This window comes from Arctopsyche grandis, chromosome 4 (genome assembly GCF_051622035.1).
Source record: "Arctopsyche grandis isolate Sample6627 chromosome 4, ASM5162203v2, whole genome shotgun sequence".
NCBI classification, from domain to species: domain Eukaryota; kingdom Metazoa; phylum Arthropoda; class Insecta; order Trichoptera; family Hydropsychidae; genus Arctopsyche; species Arctopsyche grandis.
The window spans coordinates 16334068-16357711 of NC_135358.1; the positions used below are offsets into that span (position 1 = coordinate 16334068).

Consider the following 23644-nt stretch of genomic DNA (forward strand, 5'->3'; position numbering starts at 1 on the left):
CATTAACTTGCTTTCCATAAAAAATTCACAGGTCCATTACCGAATACTTATGGAGACTTTTGGCGGATGGTTTGGGAAGTTCACTCTATGGTAATTGTTATGACAACTCGCACTGTTGAGCAGGGCAGACACAAATGTGGCCAATATTGGCAACCTGAAGCTGGACAGCAATGTCAACATGGAAATTTCAACATTCTAACGGAGTCTGTAGAAGCTAATTCTGATTTTGTAGTGTGTGAACTTTTACTAACCAATTTGCAGGTATATTTTGTATTTGTCGCAATGTACTTGAGAAGTGAGATTATTATTTTACTAACTTGTATAATTTATTTTAGACTAAAGAATCGAGGACAGTTTCCCACTGGCAATTTGTGAGCTGGCCTGACTATGGAGTACCTGGTAGTGCGGGAGCAGTATTACGTTTTATAGCAGGAGTTAGAGCAAGACAAGCTCAAAATCTGTTAGATCATGAATGCAGACATTGTAGACCACCTATTATAGTCCATTGTTCAGCAGGGATTGGCAGAACAGGTGAGACTTATCCACATTATATGTATTCAAATATTTTTATAATTACCTTAAATTGATATATATGTACATATGTTTTAATACAATTTTGTCGTTCTTTATTTTTTTCAGGTACATTTTGCGCTCTAGATATTTGCATATCACGTTTAGAAGATACTGGTCTCATTGATGTGAAAGGAACGGTTGAAAAAATTAGGTCTCAAAGAGCATATTCGATACAAATGCCAGACCAATATATATTTTGTCATTTAGCCCTTATAGAATATGCCCTGGATCAGGGATATCTACAGTCCGCTGATTTAGCTGGTTTTAATGACAGTAAAGATGATGATTCAGACTGAATGATTGTAGATGAAAAAAAAAATGGTATCTTTTTTACTAACATGTTTACGAATGTAAGTAAATATAATATGAAAATTGGCTCTCTTAGAAAATATCTGTCCAGTATGTGATTTAATTTTGCTAATATTACGATATATTATTTTTAATAAAATAGTCTTAATTATTAGCCAAATTTTACTTCCCTTTTAAATTCAAAATTGTTATATTTATATACCTACTTCATAAATGTATATTTGTACTTGGAGCTATGTGAATTTTCATGTGCTTTTTGTTAGATCTGTCGTTTAAGAGATGTATACTGAGATTCGGTCAGCCTTCGTATGTGCTGCTATCCCTATCAGCCAAACCATTTCATCTATTTTTTTTTTTTACTTTGGTCTATGCACAAAGTGATGTTTGTTTTTTTTTTTAATTTTATTTTATTAGTTGACATGCTCATAATGGAGTTTTTGTCAGACTGCATGTATTTTATGACTGCCGATCATAGAAATATTTATGGTTTCGCTGAAAGGGGTTGGATTGTGTGTTATTTGTCTGATCATTTAGTATACGGTCTGCCTAATAAATTGCTAACACCACAATTGTAAGAGAATTTCATAATTTAATAAATATTTTGATTTCATATTGTATTTCTCATCAATCCATTATTGGTATAGAATATAAAATCATTTTTATATGACATATATTTTGATAAGGCTTTTGAGGGTAAATTTTATATAATTCACTTGCGATTCGGAAGATATTTTAACATGTATCAAAATACACCTTGGGGTGCTGTGTGCCACGTTTGTATCTACATGTTAATATGATTTTTGTTAATACCGCCTGCATAATTTTCTTTTTCATAAATTAAAGTAATAATATTGAAGTTAAATTTTACGTAAGAACATTTTTATACATGAACGTATTTTTAAGTAGTTACATATTATGATAAAATTGTGGTCGACTTTATAATCTATGTGCATGTATAACGAGCACTGTATTTGTCCTCCTATTATAATATAGTCACTTGTGGAAAATGAATACCGTTAGGTTCAACACACTAATATTATTTTTAAATTAAAAAAAAATTGTGTCCTTATCGAAAAGTAAGTTCGATCATTATGCAGTCAATATATATTTTTGTAAGTGTTGTATTTGTAACTCTCATGTGAATTCCAATTTAATATATATATGGCTTGCTTCATGACTATCGTTAGTTTTAGCCCAGATATGGCCATTGACCCTTGTTACTAAATTTAATGTATGATTGTAATGAAAACATGTTAAATTAATTTTTATTTGACTGTTGGTCAGTTCTTAATCATAATGCTTATATGTATATACACACTGTGTTAATGAAAAACAAAATCTCTGAGACACATCTGGGTTAATGATGATTCAATTTCACTATTTTTACATGAATATGAAAATTTTCTTCAAACAATCTGATTTCATGAAATGAATCAATTTCATGAAATGAATTTATTTTTTTATTTTGTCGTAACATCTATAATTTCTTTATTAGATTTTCTTACTCAATTATTTCGAGTTTACTCTGATGGTTATAAAATCAAAATATATTTCTACCATTGGATTGTGTAAGCATTTTCAACAAGTCAAGACTGATTTGTTCCTCTTTTTCTAAGGAGAACAAACGACGAATTGTGTCATTTGATATATTGATGACGCATAAACTATATTAACTAAGCGGGAATATTGGACTGTTCCCCGGAATATGAATTACCTTTTTATAATTATCAGTGATCTAAAATTAAGTTTGAAATTTAGAAAAACTAATTTAAATAATGAATTATATTTAACTTATTGATCATATGATTTATTAAATTTCATTATATTTATCTGGGGTTTTTATGAAATGGTGTACGGAGCTTAATGTAAATGATGAATAATATAGAAAATAATATTTGGAAAAACTGCACACATATGTTTCTGTATGTATGTAGTTTTTCAATATTATATTCATAAAATAATTTTCTCATTTAAATTTTTGTACATTATATTGAAATAATCCTAGTTTTATCAGATTATATAAATTATAAAGTTCTGATTGTATGAATATTTTTTAACATAGATCTGTTTGTTATTTCATTAGTACAAATAATATTTTAATATATATTTGTCCTTTCGGTGCCTGATTGATTCATAACAATATAAGTACTTCCACGATGATTTTCTTCTCTTTGGAAGCTATGATTTCTATCTATAGTAATGATTTATTATGATAGTTCACCATTCCCATTATGTCATTCATAAAATGTGATTTGTTCAGTCATTTTTAATATTAAATACTTAAGTTTATGTGTAGATGGTAATATGAATGAATATTTATTTATGGATAATACATGTGTAACAAATACAGTTGTTATCATTTCGCAACTTTTCATTTTTTGTAATCAATTAATTTTTTTATTTTTCTATTTCTTTTCGTCTATTGCCACAATTTAACGTTGATATATATTTTTTTTATTATACTAAAATGTACCATGGGATTTTATGTTTTGTAAATTTACGTATATTCAAACAAACCTAGTGTAATTTGAATTATTTTAGTTAACTTAGCGAGTTGATTTTAAAACTAGAACACTAATACAAATTTCATTTGTCTCCTCGCACATTTACAGACTACAAAGAAAGTTTTTTTTAATTTTTATGTATAGATTATAAACCAATTATTACTTTACACTTGATTAATGACTCTTTTCTTATTTAAAAACTAACCTATTTTTATGATTTTCATATTCATGTATAAATTCTTTTGGACTTGTTAAATGAATTTTAATATTAACGCGTTTGAGAGCATAATATTACTCTACAGTCGATATAATCTCCTCCTATATACTTTTTGCAATAGATATGTTTACTTGTTTTAAGATGGACTTCCAGAATAATGTAACCTTTTCTATCAAAATATATTTAAAATGTTAAGCCATATCAAACTCTCATGTGATTTTATCGTCTATTTAGTGATATTGGGTTGAATGTTATATATGCGATAACAATATAAACAAATTACGATAAAAAAAATTGTCACAACTGTAGTCTTATATATTTTTAATACATTTTGTTATTTTTATGATGAAAGATTAATTTAATTTATTTTTTAAATTATTATTAGATTTTAATAACATTTTTGTACATTGTGCAGTTATTATGATTTAAGGCTTTTTTGTAAATCTGAATGTATATTAATGCATATATGACATTCGATATCATGAAGTAATCGACATCGTTTTATACTACCCTATCGCTTGGTGTGAAAGAATATTTGTTTTTTAAAAATCTTTTTTTATTTTATATTAAAAATTGTTCACGTAGGATAGTTAGATGACTTATTGACTTTTCTTTGTAAATAGATTTGAAAGTATGCCGAAATTTGGGTACGTGTGAAATAAAAATGTAATATATTTCATTGAGTTTTATTATTTTTTAAACCATATTTAACCATAAACTCACTTGGACGGATGAAAATTGAAAGAAAAAATAATATTTTTGATTTACATAGAGAACACGAATTAAAGTGTAAAACATAATATATCGATCTGACAGAGAGCTCAAAGAAAAACGGAGGGTATCTAAGCAAAGACAAGATCACTAGAAGAAAATTGCGGATACTTTCTTTGTCTCTTAATAAAGTTTTTAAAAATAATTAGATATTAGATTTCGTCAAAATTATACTGAGCTTATCATCCTCTCCAACACGCAGGCTTGACGAGAGGGGGGTACCGTCCGATATTAATAATATTTTATAATTTTTATGCCAAAATAGTAACAGCGGCAGTTTATCATACATTGAAAATAAGCGTGCACTTGGGGCCCCCGAATTTTGAGGGACCTAAAATAGGCCTTTACTACCAACATTTACAATTTATAAATTACTAGCAGCTTTTACCTGGCGTTGCTCGGATGAAGTTGCTCGTTGTGAAGATAGACTCTTAGCGATTGTGGATTGATTACATGTTGTATAGTATTTATAAAATAATTTTTAAATAAATAGGTACGTTTTTCTGAAGTTGCTTGAACTTTTAGTCGATGGGAGATTAGTAAGTATTGGTTGTAAGGGGGTGATTTTACCAATGATATTGACAAATCAAATATTTGTGTGTATAGATTTTGGTTCTTTAATGAATTATTTTCTTTAGTTAATTTTTTTCTTCTGAAAAGCCATGATGACTGACAAATGTAAACCAAAAAACATCTTGTCGTTTTGCAACGTTTCAAAAAATACAAACTTAATAATTAAATTAAATTACAGTAATGATAATTTGTCGGAAAAACGCAGCCGGCGAACACATTTGAAATTATTCAATTGCTTTTTTTTTTTAATAAATACATAACTGTTTGTACCGGTAATCTTTTTTTATCTGATAGCGTCAGATCATCATATACAAACAGCTGATTACACCCTTCTGGAGTCCCACAAGGGTCGCATTTAGGTCCCTTATTTTTTTTTGTTAATTTATTAATGATATTTCACTCATTTTCAAACACTTTCCTATATTTCTGTATACTGATGATACAAAAATTTATAAACCTATATACACTATAGACGATTGCCATAAGCTGCAGGAAGATTTGGACATATTTTCAGTATATTGTTTGAATATATAGAAAATATAATCCTTTTTCTTAATCCAAAAAAATGTTCTATCTTAAATCTTATTAGAAATAAATCTATTATCACCTATCATTATCAATTAAACCATTCAATTCTAAATACACCATCTTCTATTAAGGATCTTGGTGTAATACTAAATAACAAACTCGATTTCTTTGAACATATTTCCTTTATTACTAACAAAGCTTATAAATCTCTTGAATTCCTACTCCGCTCACCAAAACCCTTCGATCCTTATGTACTTAAATTGCTTTATTTTTCCTTTGTAAGGTCTCACCTTGAATTTGTTTTGAATTTTCCATTTCTATTATATTATCTTTATTCAATATTATATCACTTTATGTTTAGTTATGCAATGTTCCATTTAGTCATGTTTTAGTTTTTATTCTTTTCTTTTTCATTTGTTTATCTCTATGCACCATTTTATGTAATTTGTAAAAACCTATAATTGGACTCGTATGTTATTTTTTTACATTTATTCTGTCACTGGATTAAGAGTGACTTGAACGAAAAGCAAAGATCGAAAATAATGTATGCATGGTAAACGACTATTTCACACATCGTCATAAAAATCGTGGAAAAATTTCGATCTTTCGACTGTAGGAATCTCGTCGTCGTCATCGTCATCGAAACCTTCGAGAATATTCCGCAACAACAAAATACATCGAGCGGAACAGCATCAAGCATTCCAGAAAATTCGACGCCTCGACGAAAACAAAATTCCTCTCGTACGCGTCAATAACCACTTCCATCAAGCACCACAGAAAATTCGACGCCTCGACGAAAACAAAATTCCTCTCGTACGCGTCAATAACCACTTCCATCAAGCATTCCAGAAAATTCGACGCCTCGACGAAAACAAAATTCCTTTCGTACGCGTCAATAACCACTTCCACCAAGCATTCCAAAAACACTATAAAAGGAGGTACAACCCAAACAACGCCAGTCGACCCACAACAGCAAGCGTCGACACACAGCACCAGACCAGTCGACCCACAACAGCAAGCGTCGACACACAGCACCAGACCAGTCGACCCACAGCAGCAAGCGTCGACACACAGCAGCAGACCAGTCAACATACAGCTCCTGACCAGCCACCACTACACTACGCGGACTTGGAAGATCAACCAGCCGGACGAGCCAGCAACACACTGCCGTATCCAGAGACCTTCCGTACATAGCTGAATGCTGAGCCAGCGACACTCTACCATATCCAGAGACCGCTGAACGACATACTTTTGCCCACAAATACCATACCTTTGTACAACCATAGGCAAACAATAAAACTTTATAAAACTAGCACAACAGTGTTTCGTTAGGCCGGGATACGGTCAACACACATGTAACCCGCCTACATTGGTACTAATCCGACGTGATCTACGCAACCTTCTGATCATCCAACAGCGCTGTCAACACATCGCTACCCCGCCTACATTGGTGACCCCATCTTTGAACCACACAACAGTGTTTCGTTAGGCCGGGATACGGTCAACACATCGTACCCCGCCTACACGACTTTCGATGCAGTGACGGCCGCCGGTCCACAATACGTTCGTAAGCCAAGAATACATGAAATTAATACCTACTTTACATAGTAATAACCAGGAGGTCTATAGTTACGATAGTCGGTTGCCGTCACGGCGTCACTGCAAGGAAGTGACTTGATGGAAAGTTGAAAGATGTCAAAAATTTAAATCGATTCGTCCACTCGTTGTTAACGTAGGTGGGGTTTGAGATTTGAAAAATCTTTACCATGTGCCAGGGTTATATTATGATGAAAGAAATAGATAACCCCGATCTACGTTGACGACGATTTTAATTTTTTCCATCTTTCAACTTTTCATAAAGTCACTTCCCTTGCAGGGACCCAGACCCGGCAGCACAGTCTCCACTAAGATACTGTAGGGATATATCGCATCGCGTACTTATTCATTATCAATTTCAACACACACGCATACTCCCACTCCTGGAATGCACTTCCAATCAAGCAGAACAGCCCTAGACAAGGACAACCGCAGAAACTGTCTCACTGTCAGAAGACACCGTGAGGAAAGCCAGCGCCGACGCTTACCACAAGGTATACAAACTTCACGACATCAGGTGGCGTCTCGATTGAGAACCCCTGGCATCCGTACAATCAAGAATGGTGATAATAAAAAAGATTAATGTTATATTGGGAGGGCCACAGTTCCGCAGCCCATACGAACTGATTCTTACTAAACTTTACGGAAGAAGAAATAATGATGACAAACTCCAGTCGAATATAGCGAAAGACTGGTGAAAATGAGTAAGTAGATAACAAGGTAAAAGTGAGAACGCTCGACAGGAAAAGCGGGGCTAGATGTTGGTTGCCATTATGCCGGCGCCAGACATGTGTTCAAAGATGTGATCAAATAAGTGTTCACATGTGTGGCACGGGCATTTGATACTATTGTCACATATTTGATCACTTAAGTGCGCTTTGCCGTTCCGTGTCGTTTTTTTTAGCGCACATCAAAGGGATAAAAGTCTAAATGTTTGTGTGCCTGCCACACTGCGCGAAGCCCAGTTGCGCGAGCCTAGTTGATCAAATCTTTGAACACTTCTCTGGCAGCGGTCTCCGTGACGAGACAGAATGTTAAATTACAGAAAACGCAAATATCGGAAGGCAAAGATCGAAAATCGAAAGATCTTAAGTCGAAAGATCGTATTAATGTGCGCGCGCAGAATACGGGAGGAAAAGCATGTTCCTCTTGTTCCTGTTGTACCCTGCTCGCGCAAATTAAGTGAGTATGTACCGTTTACCATGCACCCTTTTTTTTTGATCTTTCGACTTTAAGATCTTTTGATTTTCGATCTTTGCCTTCCGATATTTGCGTTTTCTGTAATTTAACATTCTGTCTCGTCACGTAGACCCATCTGGCAAATACAACTATAGAACAGGTGGTCGAGTGAAAGGTTTCGACCGTTTCCCGGCCTATGGAAATTCAGTTGAGTTTGAAAGAGGATCGTTTATTTGCGTTCAATTGGTACAATGGTTATTGTATGTACGAAGAGGCTTCTTCGGAGAAGTGATCTGTTTGAACTCCAGAGGCTCACTCTGCCGGTGGAGGTTGCTGCGTTGCTTTATAAACGTTTTAGGTTGAAGTGTGTCGTGTGCACATCTTTTGTTCTCGGTACTCGCGCTGCCCTAGTTATGCTGCGAGCGTGGTTTTATGGGTTCATACGCCTGGACGTAGTTCGTGGTTTTTATGGGTTCAGTGTGTTCTTCCTTTGTTTCCCAGACACGTGTATAGAAACACGTGCCGACCTTTTGACGAGGCGAGCGTGTGCCATGCGTTAATGACTGTAGGCGGGGTAGGATGTGTTGACCGTATCCCAGCCTAACGAAACACTGTTGTGCTTGTTTTAATAAAGTTTTATTGTTTGCCTAAATATTGTACAAAGGTATTAGAATATTTGGGCAAAAGTATGTCGTTCAGCGGTCTCTGGATATGGTAGAGTGTCGCTGGCGCGGCATTCGGCTATGTTCAGAAGGTCTCTGGTTGCGGCAGTGTGTTGCTGGCTCGTTGTTCGGCTATGTTCAGAAGGTCTCTGGGTGCGGCAGTGTGTTGCTGGCTCGTTGTTCGGCTATGTTCAGAAGGTCTCTGGATGCGGCAGTGTGTTGCTGGCTCGGCGTTCGGCTATGTTCAGAAGGTCTCTGGTTGCGGCAGTGTGTTGCTGGCTCGTTGTTCGGCTATGTTCAGAAGGTCTCTGGTCTGCTGCTGTGTGTCGACGCTTGCTGCTGTGGGTCGACTGGCGTTGTTTGGGTTGTACCTCCTTTTATAGTGTTTCTGGTTGCTGGCTGTTGTTGATGCGTATGCGAGGAATGTGCTTTTGTCGATGGGGTAGAATTTTCTGGAATGATTGGCACCGTTCCGCTCGATGTAGTTTAATGTCTGCAGGTGTGCTTCGACCGGTTTGTTTCCGCTCTACTGGTAGGGGTGGAGCTTTCTGGAACATTTTTGGCACCGTTCCGCTTGAGTTTAGTTTAATGGCTGCAGGTGTGCTTCGACTGGTTTTGGGAATGTATTCTGCGTCGCAGTAAATGTTTTGATGAATGTGACGAGATTCCCACATGACTTTCCTGGATATGTGTCGCAGTGACCTGATGAGATCATTTCAGTTGTACTATATGCCTACACAACAATATGTGACCAAATGTGTGAGCCAAGCCTTCAATGAAGTGATCACTTCTTTGAACTCATGTCTGGCACCGGCATAATGGCAACCAACATCTAGCCCCGCTTTTCCTGTCGAGCGTTCTCACTTTTACCGATAACAATTGATTTGAAAGAGAGATTTCGAATTTGGAATAAGCGGGGTGGGGCGCTGCGTAGGTTGGGTAGCGTGCGCATTCGCGCAGTGCAGAGTGCGGGGGCGGTTGTGGTTGTGGCCGTCGATCGGTGGGCGATCGGCGATCGGCGATCGGCGTGTTGTGGTCGAAGATTACATCGGTGATCAGTAGGCGATTACATTGCGATGAACGGCGAGGAGGGGCCGCGCGTGGTCACCATCTGCAAGTCGGAGACGGGGTTCGGGTTCAACGTCCGCGGTCAGGTGTCGGAGGGCGGCCAACTGCGCTCCATCGGCGGCCAGCTGTACGCGCCCCTTCAGCACGTCAGCGCCGTCCTCACGAGGGGTGCGGCCGAACGCGCCGGCTTGCGCAAAGCGGACCGCATCCTCCAAGTGTCAGTTCACACCACCACCACTTCACCACTTCTCTACACATCACTCCCACCACCACCACCACCACCACACGCCACAACCCGCCCCTACCCCTCTGATTCATCAACTTAACCTCAACTGCACCAAGTTTAAACACCTCCGCCTCACCCCCCCCCCCCCTATTGATTTTTTTGAATTATTTATTTATTTATTTTATTCTAAACAGACCATTGTGGCATAACAGGAATTCCTAAAGCGCCACAATGGTCAAAAAATATAACACAAAAAATCAAAATAACAATTAAACATAAATTAATACATAACGAAAATAATATACTCATCAATTATACATAAAAAAAATATATTTGAACATAAACATAAATACATCCATACATAAACATAAAAAATAGCATTTAATAATAACAGATAAAGTAAAAATATCAAATAAAAAAAAAATATAGCATAAGGAATGCCTTGCACCTACAGGCAGTTTCAATAAATATGTAAGAAACAACTACAAATACAAAACATCCCTGTAAGGCCCAAATGGAAGAGAGTTAATCAAAATTTCACTCATAAATCACAATCAATCATGAAAACAATGATGAGCGCAGACTACCAGATAAATGGGTTAGAGTAATTTCCAACAATTTACGCTCACTAAGGTGGAAAATATCACATTCAGTCTCGGCAGCAACGATTTCATTAAGAAGTCGAATAGCTCTTGGAATAGGAGCCATTCGAAAAGGAACTGTGCGGGCAGGAGGTACAGCCAGCAAATGATGATGTCTACCACGCACATAGTGATTAGGGAATTATCTACTATGTACTAGTGTTTTTATCAGGTTTCGCTCGGTATTTGTAATATAAACTGCTTAACCCTTTGTGGCCCAACCTTTTTTTTGGGGTTTGGTGCATCCGCTCTAAAATCGCCAGATTAACAGAACGGCAGCTTTAAACGTAATCCTCGTTTTCTCGAATGATAGATTGCACATCAGATGACGGGTAACCTTTCGATGTGCACAGATGCAATTATTAAAATTGAGGTGGATCTTTCTGGCGAATTTATTAATAAGGCAAGATTCGGAACTTATCGAATCTTGCCTTATTAAACTCGCCTGAAAGATCCAACTCAATTTTAATAATTGCATCTGTGCACATCGAAAGGTTACCCGTCATCTGATGTGCAATCTATCATTCGAGAAGACGAGAATTGCATTTAAAGCAGCCGTCCGTTAATCTGTCGTTCAATTTGTCTGGCGATTTTAGAGCGGATGCACTGCATCCTTTTTTTTTTGACGTATTTTGACATATTTTCTGGGATTTATGGGTTCATAGAAATTAAATAAAGATAAAAATATGAATTAAAAAAATTATTTATTTATAATAACATAGAAAAATGGTGGTTCCACAGTGGAACCACTGGGTCACTGGCCACTTTAAATTATTTGTGGAATAGCTTAAAGCAATTATTTTTATCACTAAAACATAGTCCCATTAATATATTAATCCCTTTTAATTGTTTCATTTCTGCCATATTCGTTTGAAGAGTCTTCTGGTTGCCAAAATTTTTTTGTATATCATACAAATTTGTTTCAATTACAATATTTTGAATCAACTCTTCGGGAAAAAATTTAAGAAACACATCAGTGTTTAAACAAAATCTAACCTGTTGTTTGAACAATTAAATAAACTTCATAAGGAATTTTAAATTCAAATTCCGGAGGTCAAAAATTTTTGATGGCATCTAAAAGTGACTCAAATACGTTGCCATTTCTGACCAGCTATCTCCGAATGATGACAGATTGTTTATCAGTGAGTTGGAGTTGGAGTGAGTTGATGATTTACAATGTCCAACCTAGTTTTTTTTTACTTACCTCCTTTACGTTTTTCTTTCAATTCAATTTCAACTACGGTCAGCCACTTAGACTAAAAAAACATTCGCGAGTCTCCTGACAGTTTTCCAACAATCCACTGTTGAGGAAGTAAACTGGTATTATTCTTTCTCTTTGAAAACAGGCTTTCGACGATTGATGTTTTACCTCCTATCTACTGTTTGGGTCAGTTGTTAAGATTGTATATCTCGGGTAGTTATTCCAGTCAACGGTTGTGCTTAACTCTTCCTTGAACAATTTGATCCTCGTCAATTCTCTGGCCCATCAATATGAAAAACGAATGACTGTTCGTTTCATGAATGGTAGAAGACTTGCCAAACCACTTTCAGCAACAGATTTTGCCCTTTCTTTCGACTAGACAATTAGAGCTTCAATTCATGTTTTCTTACACACAACCAACATCCTAAATGCTGAGATACCTCTCTTTTGTAAGAATTTCAATAAAAAGTTCTTCTAATACACATTGTTTGTAATTACAAAAAACTTTTATTTTTCAGTCAATTTACACTATTATAAACTTTTCGAAATATCACTGATCTGATTTTGATTTTTAAATGCTTTTTATTATTACTAAATTATGTTCACAATGAATCTTATATCTATTTTAATAGCTTCTGATGTACTAATCATTTTCTATTTTACAAATGTACAGCGTAATAGGAAAAAGAGCTCAAAAACCTATTTACAATTCTTATAAATGCTCTTAATACATAATATTAACTAAAGACTCTCTAAAGTCGACGATCTAAGTTGATTTTTTTTAAAGAATAATGTTTGTTTGGTTTTTCATCCGATCTAATTTTTCTGTAGCCTATAGAATTGTACTGTTAACAAAAGGTTTCTGGAAATTTAAAATTTTGAACTAAGAATTTATAGAAACCACCGACGTCAACCCTGGCAAAAATCCTTTAAAGGTATTTTTCCGATCACATTATATACATAGGTGCAATTAGGGTGGGGGAAGTAATGCCTAAAAAAATCAACTCGTGTTAATTTTTTGAATAACATTGTACAATTCAAAAGCACACTGCAAAATAATATTCTTCTATAATATTATAACATTTTTTATTAGGTTTGAATGTGAAACTATTAATTTGAGCTCTTGCCTAATTGGTTGACCTTTACAGTTTAATTGGACAAATATGTACTGTATTTGTACTGTTGAATTGTCCAGCTGGCTTGCAAATACAGATAATATAAAATTTATCTTCTATGTATACAGTAAATTTATTACCAATCATTTATTATTGTAAAGCAATAAAGCAAATATACAAACTTAGCATGAAGTGTTCCACCTGCAAATACATCTTCTAAATATAATTTATTAAGACATTATTATGAAGTTCAAAGTTTATGGAACGGAATCGATTTATTGATTGTTTATAAACTATATCCTGTTTATAAAAAAAACTACAATTTACATGTGTGCATTAATTGCACAAAGATATACTACAAATCTATTAAGCTGTGTATAAATAACTAAAAGAAACTGTCTCGTTAAATTTTTTAGTAAAATTCTTATCGTTTTTATCTCTTACTTTGGTTTAGTTCTCATTGCAATTGCGTTTGTTCAAAGTTCGTATGCAAATAATCACCAAATAGAAATATGTACATATATATATTATATATACAGTAGCAAGATCAAAGGTGAAAAATATCATGAAAGTATATGAATTCTTGATTTGGTTTCAAGATTCATAGGATTTCAGATTTAAATTGAACGAACCACAAAATCTTCGTAGAATATCTGTTTAAAACATTATATTATTTGACTCGTTAGATATAAAATACCTATTTTGTGGTCTAATATTAAATTTTACTTTATTAATAAAAAAAACTTTAATTTTACAGAAATGGAGTGAATGTTGAAGGAGCTACACATAAGCAAGTTGTAGATCTGATAAAATCTGGTGGTGATTGCTTAACACTAACTGTGATATCGGTGACGCCCCAGGTAATTAATATTTGTAGGTTTTTTTATTTTCTATATTGTAATTGAATATTTTCGTAATCTTTCAATGTTACAATATAGGAGGCAGAACGTTTAGAACCATGCGATGACGGTCCTGGATATAGTTACGTGGACTATAGTGAAAAAAGATCATTACCAATCTCTGTTCCGGATTATCAATGCATCGAAAGAGGGGGCCAAAAGTACGTTGCATTTAATATTTACATGGCTGGAAGGCATCTTTGCTCGCGACGCTACAGGGAATTTGCCAATTTACACGCTCAATTGAGAAAGGAATTTGTAGGTCAGTCTAAACAATTTACAAAATTTATTCATAAGTAATTTATATTGAATAATTTATTTATGTCGTTTTTTTTTTTGTTTATATTTTAGGTTTTAATTTTCCGAAATTGCCTGGCAAATGGCCTTTCGCTTTGAGTGAACAGCAGTTGGATGCTCGTCGACGAGGTCTAGAGCAATATTTAGAAAAAGTAATCATTTTATATGAAAAATCATGAATAATTTATTTTAATAAATTCAATATTTGTATATTATATGTATGTACACTAAAAAGTTGTTATTTATAAATTTTATTAACGTTCAAAGGTATGTGCTGTTCGTGTAATTGCCGAATCAGATCCCATTCAGGAGTTTCTCACTGACACTGAAGATTCAATTAATGCTTCGCCCGTTGACTTAAAAATCCTATTGCCCGATAAGGAAGTGGTGACTGTTTCTGTAAAGAAGTCTACCAACGCAGAGGATGTATACAGAGCTGTGGTAGATAAAATAGGACTATCGAAAGCAGTTGCTAAATATTTTTATATTTTTGAAATTGTAGAATATAATTTTGGTAATTATATTTCTTATTATATTATATTTAAGTTTTCACGTAGCAAGAAATATTGTGTGTGTTTAATAATTACTTAATCTATTTACAAAGTACATATGTATTGTTTATGAGAGATTTTGATTGATATTTACTCAGTATTGATCCTTAATCGCATTTTTTTTTAAATGTGCGTGTATTTTGGAAGTAATTTTAACACTCTTAATCCTGTCACTTCCTATAGAAAGGTGAAACTTACGTGGTAATTTTTTTTCAAAACTTCCCCTTATAAGTGATATCTTCCAAATTTATATTTACATATCCAGTAGCTTAGATATGCTATCATGTGTACAGATAGTCACAACTTCATATAAATTTGCTATTTCATATTCCCTTACCAAATTTGTCACAAAAGCATCACAGTTCAAAAACATTTCCTTAAAATTTGTTAACATAATATGAATAAATAAACACAAAATGGAATTTATTAATTTTCACACACTCATTTTTCACTTTTTCGCATTATGTAAAAAATTGAGCTGTCTGTAACGTGAAAAAATCTAAATATATACTTGGATCATTTCACATTAGGATTGTTATTAATTTCAGAACGGAAACTTCAACCCGATGAATGTCCACATTCTTTGTATATTCAAAATTATTCAACTGCATCAAGCAGTTGTCTCACAATTAGGAAATGGCTATTCAATTTGAATATTGAGGCTGAAATGATTCAAAATGATACGCAAGCAGCGTCATTCATATTTTGGCAGGTGGATATTTTTAATATATAGTCTATTCAAATTTAAGAACATACATATGTACATATTCTATTTTCATTAACCTATTTCTCCAGGCGGTAGATGAAGTGAATCGAGGCACCTGTATAGCTGGAGAAAGACTTTATCAACTTAAAGCATTGCAAGATTTGTCTAGATGTGGAGAATATTTGGCTTTGGCTCAAACCTTGCCAGGCTACGGACGAGCTCATCTGCCACCATGTCATACCGATTCTCGTAAAGAAGGAAAAGTTATGCCAATCGTCGGCTTTTCTTCTTTGGCTCTTCATGCATGTCGAACCGATGGCTCTTTAGAAACACAAGTAGTAGAATTTCCATTGAATTCACTGAAGCGCTGGGAAATGGACCCCGTAAGTGGAGCACTTCGTATCCATTGTCAGCGTACTGATAGACCACCACGATGTCTCAATATATTCACTCCTTATGTAAGTATATGTTCATCATCATGATATACAACATATGTACATTGTTAACATACTATTTGCGTAAAAATTAATCATATTATGAATTAGTTCCAGTTTCTAAGCGACTGTTTGGACAGGATAGCGGAGGAAGCCAAATGGGTCGATACAGGTGAATAATAGCTGTGTAAAGATAATGCGAATTTTAACTGGCATAAGTTATTTTTGTGATTCGCAAAACTAATTACTTTCAAACTATACATAGAACACTCAGTCACTAATATCAATCCTATTTTGAGTTATTAACCAAACTATGAATGCATGTATTTCGTGTGACTAAAAGATTCTATGAATTGTATTAGTAATGTTCCGGTGATATTTTATTATTTATGATTATATTTTTTATTTTCAATACTTGATATATACATATATATGTATATCTAGTTAAATTTTAATATACTGTTTTTATTCTTTGTTTTTAGCAGTTTAGCTAAATTTATTATTGTGATACTATATTGTAAAATAATTGAAAGCAAAATTTTTTTATTTATTTAACAATTGCTGAAAATCGTAATGTGATCAAATTTTTCTTTATTATGTACAAAAATTATAGCATTTTATCCTTATTGATAGTTGAGTTTTTAATGATTTATGTGACTTAATTACGTTATAGTTTCTATTAAATGAAATTATATTTAAAATAATTAAAAAAAATGTGTATAATAAAACTAGAATCTTGTTATGTTGTCAGTATTTTATAATGTTAGTTGTAAATGTTTTATAAGGTGAAAATGTTTAAGAGTCTCATTTGACTAACTGTAATACATTCACTTTGGTGATTTGTTCTTATTTTGTTGTACAATAAGCCATTCAAATTATTTTTAAATGACGGCTATGTTCTGTTTTGTTCCCTGAAATTGATATATTTTTCAACCTTCAAAACCTTATGAATAACTCGGATAGCATGTGTAGAAGGTAGGATCATAATTGCATGTCTGCTGTTCTTGTGGTCCCCTATTTGCATTACATCATATTTCGTTTTCATAAATATTTATGTAAATAAACATTTATTTGATCACAGAGAGATTTATGTTTATTTTTTAATAGCATAAAAAATTCGAAAAAGCGAAATTGTGAATAATGCCATCTATTAAATAAACATCAGAAATTATTTTTGAATACTTTTCATTTAAATATATCGTATTAATTAATATAATCCTATCCTTTAAATTACTTAAGTTGTAAAACCACCATATTAAATATACATATAATCCCATTTATATATTACAAACTGAAAAAACTATAGTTACTACGAAAGTTAACTTTCTCAATCAATTCATATGAACATGCTAATTTTAATTATACTGAGTTGAAAAATTAAGGGACCAAGAGTATTACATTCACTTAAGTTAATGGAAAGAAACTTGCCTAATTTCGATCTATAATACAATATCTGTTTAAAACTGTAATCAATTATCACTGCAACTTGATGTTTTGAGTAGACAAATGACTATTTAAAAGGGACGTTACTGCTTTAAGCAGCCATCTGAAGAGTCAGCTGCTCGGTTTGATATTTTAGTAATAATTTACTTTTAATTCTGAAATTTTAACTGGTCGAAATATATCCTTTTTACAAGGCTCTTCTATATTTCGCTTCTTTATTTATATAAACATATATATGTCTGACTTAAACCGTTTTAGAATATTTACTTTACTTTATCGTGTGTACTTTGTTATAAAAATATTACTTAAGTATAACTTTCTTAAAATACGTGTAGAATGTCCATAAATTTTAGCTGAAATATGATTTTACGTTTAATTAAAAATTATTTTATTTCTATTATAATAATTCTCATAGAGTAGAATCTCATTTGTGATTTGACAATTAATACTGCATGTGACTAGTGATGTGAGACGAAAGTTCCGATTTGATTGCCCAAATATCAATTCATATATCAATCTCGTATAATAGGAAAAATTGACTTTGGTTTGAAACATACAGAATGCTTATTTTGATTATTTATTATAATATTATGATGATTATTTATTATAATATTATATTATATATTCACTACTTTAGACACCCACAATTTCACTCACATAGGTTTGATTTTACAAAACAAAGAAATTTGCATTTGGATTTTTATTTAAGTCAACATAATTGATTGTGATTCTCTTTGGTTTTTCCAAGTTGTACATTAACAATTGTTTATTTTTTACTACTTAATAAACACATCATGCATTGCACACAAATTGTAAATACTTGCACTATGACGTGTGCCCGTTCACGTGTACTCGTATACTAGTTACAAGAGTGGATATATATATATATATATATATATATATATATATATATATATATATATATATATATATATATATATATATATATATATATATATATATATATTAATGTTATAGACATAATCCTTTTGTTCGTGTTAATTAAACTCAAATCGTACAATTTGATGTAAATGTATAAGAGGAACATATGAAATGTTTTGATGACAAGAAATTTTTTTTTACTGCTGCAATTGTTAATCTCTATTTTAGTTTCTAGATAAAGACCAATTTATGTTTTCAAAAATATATGTATATACATATAAATTTATCAGTATTGTTATATCGTTACACAAGTAAAAGTAAAAATAGTAATAATAATAAGTTTAAAAATATAAATTTCGTATAGTGCCATGTTTAACAGAAAATTGTACAATTAACGGCATTTGTTAAAATTTAAATAATTCAATGTGTGTTCCTGATATTTTAATTGTGTGCACTATTTACTTTTTTATATCTATGATACGACGATATATAATATTTTAGTCCATCATTTATGTAACGGAATAAACTTGTCAAAAACTGTTTTCTATTCCAATATTTGAATTGCAATGACAATGGATCGGTCATGTTTGTCGAAACGCATACATATTGTATTACTCGTAAGTATGATTTTGTTCAATCCTTAAAGCAATCGAAGTATTCCATCTGTCGAGCTACATACAATGCGATTCATATTAGATGCATTTAACGATAGTTACGATTGCAATTCTTAATAGTGACAAGTTCGTCGCATTGATTACATTCCAATATTATTATATTATATCATTTGCTTGGCATTTTATTTTTGCAATAAAACTGCGATGAATCCCTCCCAAATAAAATTTTAGGCTAATTGTAACTAGATATTTGATGATTTGGGATGCATCACAATGTCGGTTTTATTGCACTTGACAGCCTTATACAGACATGCAATATTAGATTAGATTATATGTAGATTTACTCAATTACGATGTTCAACAATCATATTAAAACAACGGGCAGGCTCCACTCTCATATAGGTAAATATATTATATTATACATTATACATATATATATATATATAATCTTTATAAAATATATTATTTCGTGAAGAATGCATTTAAATTGAGTTTTTATTTTAACACACCCAAAAAATTATCCTCCACTTTGACAAAAAAAAAAGACAACCATACAAGATGAATTGAAAATTGCATGGTATGTATTAGAGATGGCTGAAAATAAAATTACGAGTACTTTGTCGTCGTTATTTTTAGCTGTCAAATAATAATAAAAAAGTTGATATTTTATTACCAGATGATAAAAGTATTTTTTTAAATGACTATAATCCAGTGTGTTCAAAAACATGAATTTTCGTTGTACATATGTTAATTATGATGTGAATTATTATAACTGCTTCAGATAGTGTAAAATAAAACATGATTCGATACATAGAAATTTATTACGCAGAAAAATATTTTTGGTACATCTTCATAATTCCGAATAATGTTTATCACAGAGTTTTTAAATATCAGTAACAAAATTAAGAAGTATTGAAAAACGTTCAAAATATCCATCAAATTTCGGGATCTCGAAAATGTCAATTAAAACAACCCTGCCTTGTTAATTTAATTAGTATATAAAATAGAATAATACATCGATCAATTAATTTTTATTATGGAAAAAATCACCTATCATTTTCAACATTATTAAGTTTAAATCATTCGATAAACAATTACATGAAGAAGACCCTTCTATGTACATTCACTACATACAGACATGCATTGCATAAATCTGAAATTGTCATATTTCACCTTTAAATCTGATATTATTATGTAGAATGGAATTTTTCCAGGAATACACATTAAATCAACATTCATACTTCAAAAGTAGCAAAGTAAAAAATTATTATAAAATTACAAAAAAAATACGTAAATGGAATAAAAATATACATAAATAAAAAAAAATGCAAACATTTAATAGTTTCCTAAATTAAGCCAGTGCATATTTTTGGTTAATTTTATAATTTTGATCGACAATGCAAATATAAATGTGATTATCATAATAAAAAAAAACACGAAAATTCAAATGAATAAAAAAACATTCATATAGTAGGCCACAAGTATCAATTGTTATGTTAATTTTGAATGGATACCTGAAAAACTTGTGATTTTCAGAAACATTTAATTTCAACCTACGAGACAAACTGCTGTTACTTATGACCCTTGTGTGGAAAATACACCATCACACTACAAGCAACATCTTCTATGCGTTAGTGCAAATGTATCCTACAAATGTACGATTTCAGTATTGATGCACGTGAACTGAAGCGCAATAGAGTAGCATTTGTAACATTCATATTTCTCAAAAACCCAACCGACTTTCCAATACCTACATCTTAACGAGACATAACATCAATATATTTTTATATTACAAGTATGTATTATATGTATTACAATATCAAACACTTAAATAATGGTGCCTGGAAGCAAAGAGAAGTGAAATAAAAGCTTAACGATACACACGTAAATTGAATATTTATACTTGTAAAAGCCTTTTTCCTTTCTTATCTCTATTATAGGTTTCATCTTTGTATAAGTCTTTCTTAGGCTCATATTCTTTGTACTGGTAGTTTTGTTCCTTTTTCAATTTATAATCTTTAATTTTGTATTTCTCCTTCTTCACGTCCTTGTTGTTGTCATTTCCTATATGCTTCTTAGCCGGTTCAGGATGTTTGAGATTTTTGCTTTCATCAATTTTAAGTGACTCCATATTTGCATTTTTGAACTTTTTGTTTGGGCCTTTTCTAAATTTTTCATTCTCAATATTTTTGTAATTTAAAGATGTTTCTTTTAGATATTTCTCATTTTTCTTTTTCTCTTTCTTGGCATATTTTTTATTTAAGTGAGATGCATTATTTTTGAGATAATAAGCATTTTTATTTTTGTATTTTTCTCCAGAATTATCATGCATGTACACATCGTATGTCTTCGGCCCCATATTAATCATGTTATGATAACCTTTAGGAATTGCTCTTTTGTATACTTTTTTCGAAATATCACGTTTTGAAAGTTTGCGTCTAGCATAAGGTTGTGGTATATAATCATCATTCAACATAGAATTTAAGTTTGGAGTTTCATCAATTTCAATTTTGTTACTAAATTCATCAATTGTACCGTTTAGTTTTGGAATTTCACTTTCTTTAAAATTAATTGAATCAGTTACATTTTTAGGAAAAATGTCAACATTATCATCATTAATACATTGGCAAGATGTTTTTTCCTGTTTTAAAAACTCTTCAGTTTGTTCTTTAGCAGTGAGATCGACGAAATTTTGCGATGATTTCCTATAACTTTCAGTTTGATAGAGAGAAAGAGGTATTTGATTTGGACGGGGGTTTTTGGACTCTAAGACTTTTAGTTTCGATTTGAGAATATAATTCTCATGTTGTAATTCTTGCATATTGTATACCAATTGACTCAAAGATGAGAACATGTCGGGGGAGCAATCGTCAGTTGTGCCCCACATATGACCGATTGCTAAACAGGCTGTGGTAATGATTGTGCCAATTAGCACCATATTGAGCACGGCACTCAGTTTATTATTTCTCTTGTGAATATAAGACCTGACTTTTGAATTCGTAAAGTACTCGTCGCAAAGTTCATCTTCGCTTCCCCGTATTGTAGCGGTGGAAACAGAATCCAAATCATTCATGAATTCTTTCGTATAGTGAGGTGGGTAAGGTTGCTTTAGGTTGTTTTCGTTTTGGATTGGATTGTCATGGATTGGAATGTCAATTTTTTCATTACGATAACATATTGAGTTATCGTCTTCCATCTTAATAGTAGCTGCATCAGCTTCTTCGTCGCTTATAATAGATACTCCATCTGTGTCGGTGTCTTCTTCAACTTTTGTCTCAGTTATTCTGAAAAATATATATAATATCATCTTTTATTTCTAAGTTTTTTTCAGTCTTTACTTTATTTTTGTTGAATTAACATTTAGCATATTGACAATCATTTGAATACTTGTCTTTAAAATATAGTCAATTTATAAATGCCCAATTTTCACCAATCTATTATTAGTTTTTCACATTGCGATTAAATCGGTTTCCGTGACGAGCCAGAATGTTAAATTACAGAAAACGCAAATATCGGAAGGCAAAGATCGAAAATCGAAAGATCTTAAGTATTAATGTGCGCGCGCAGAATACGGGAGGAAAAGCCTGTTCCTCTTGTTCCTGTTGTACCCTGCTCGCGCAAATTAAGTGAGTATGTACCGTTTACCATGCACCCTTTTTTTTTGATCTTTCGACTTAAGATCTTTCGATTTTCGATCTTTGCCTTCCGATATTTGCGTTTTCTGTAATTTAACATTCTGGCTCGTCACGTAGACCCCGATTAAACATACATATATACATATGTATGACAACATCTCATTCACGAATATTTTTTTCGACAACAACTCACAGCCGTTCGTTCACTGACGCTTCGTTCATGACCGTTAGTTCACAGATATGTCGTTCACAAATATATAATAACAGTGGAGGGTCAAACAAAGTGTCAGTAAACGAAATTTCCGCGAACGACTTGTCGTGACACCGCACATACTACATATACATATATATTACTACTAATATAAATAACTTGATTTGAAACGTGCAATTTAATAAAATTTTAATTTGGAAAGCGTTGTTTAATCTTTTTACTGTAAGCAGACTGAAATAACGACCCACAAATTTCAGCATACATATGTACATATGTTCTAAATATAGCAACAAACTCGTGACATTACAATATTTCTTTTATGCAGTGTCACAGTAAGAAAAAGTACAATGTGCAAATATGTATGGCCAACAGACCTTATTCATAATGGCTCTTATTCATAAATTTTGTAAGTCGAACACAATTTCAGTCACATAAATACAGGTGAGAGACTTCGCATTTACTCGGAAAAATTTACCATTAAAAAAGTTTATAGTATTTATAAAAAACTTACTGAGTATTTCCTCTCGAATTATCTGATTTTTCGGAGATTTCAGCATCGTTTGGTTCGTTTGCTTTTTTATCTAAAATCGTCCAGCTATCGATGGAATCAGAATCACTGTTATTATCCCCAGTAGGCTCTTCCATTGTTCTGAAATTGAAAATCAGTTAAAACCAACTCGGTCAGCTTATACTATATACTTGGTAATTACTCTATGATAGTTAAAAGGTAAAATTTCATGTGATTTTTCTCTATGAAGCATCCTATATTTATATCAACTGGCATTAATATTATAACAATGCGGTTGTTG

General features: G+C 32.4%; 3 protein-coding genes across 7 annotated transcripts in view; 2 read left to right on the plus strand and 1 right to left on the minus strand.

The window, feature by feature from the left end:
* The window catches only part of Ptpmeg2 (Protein tyrosine phosphatase Meg2), a 57527-nt gene extending 54974 nt beyond the window's left edge, over window positions 1–2553 (plus strand). For all 5 annotated transcript variants that reach the window (XM_077428939.1, XM_077428937.1, XM_077428936.1 and 2 more), the window contains 3 exons: window positions 32–261; window positions 336–531; window positions 640–2553. In XM_077428939.1, the coding sequence (XP_077285065.1) occupies window positions 32–261; window positions 336–531; window positions 640–869 (656 nt within the window). In that variant the 3' untranslated portion in view covers window positions 870–2553. The remainder of the gene's footprint in view (window positions 1–31; window positions 262–335; window positions 532–639) is intronic.
* Window positions 1311–17406, plus strand: Snx27 (sorting nexin 27). Its single transcript, XM_077429370.1, is given in 10 exon segments — window positions 1311–1453; window positions 6686–6797; window positions 10004–10197; window positions 13921–14023; window positions 14102–14324; window positions 14414–14511; window positions 14627–14873; window positions 15459–15622; window positions 15706–16074; window positions 16162–17406. Coding segments are annotated over 10 exon segments (1722 nt in total). The 3' UTR covers window positions 16231–17406.
* A 2387-nt stretch (window positions 17407–19793) lies between these two features.
* On the minus strand, window positions 19794–23619 carry LOC143910774 (uncharacterized). The gene is made up of 3 exons (XM_077429371.1): window positions 23546–23619; window positions 23347–23484; window positions 19794–22273 (listed from the first exon to the last, which is right to left on the minus strand). The coding sequence occupies exons 1-3, from the start codon at window positions 23617–23619 to the stop codon at window positions 20887–20889; spliced, it is 1599 nt and encodes a 532-aa protein (XP_077285497.1). The 3' UTR covers window positions 19794–20886.
* Window positions 23620–23644: the final 25 nt, after the last annotated feature.

What these genes read in the sequence shown, in the direction of transcription:
- LOC143910774 (XM_077429371.1), bottom strand. Translation starts at nt 23,619, where the DNA reads ATGCCAGTTGATATAAATATAGGATGCTTCATAGAGAAAAATCACATG. An exon ending in TACCTTTTAACTATCATAGA is followed by an intron (nt 23,485 to 23,545) that starts GTAATTACCAAG and finishes TTTCAATTTCAG; the next exon opens with AACAATGGAAGAGCCTACTG. An exon ending in AATTCGAGAGGAAATACTCA is followed by an intron (nt 22,274 to 23,346) that starts GTAAGTTTTTTA and finishes TATATTTTTCAG; the next exon opens with AATAACTGAGACAAAAGTTG.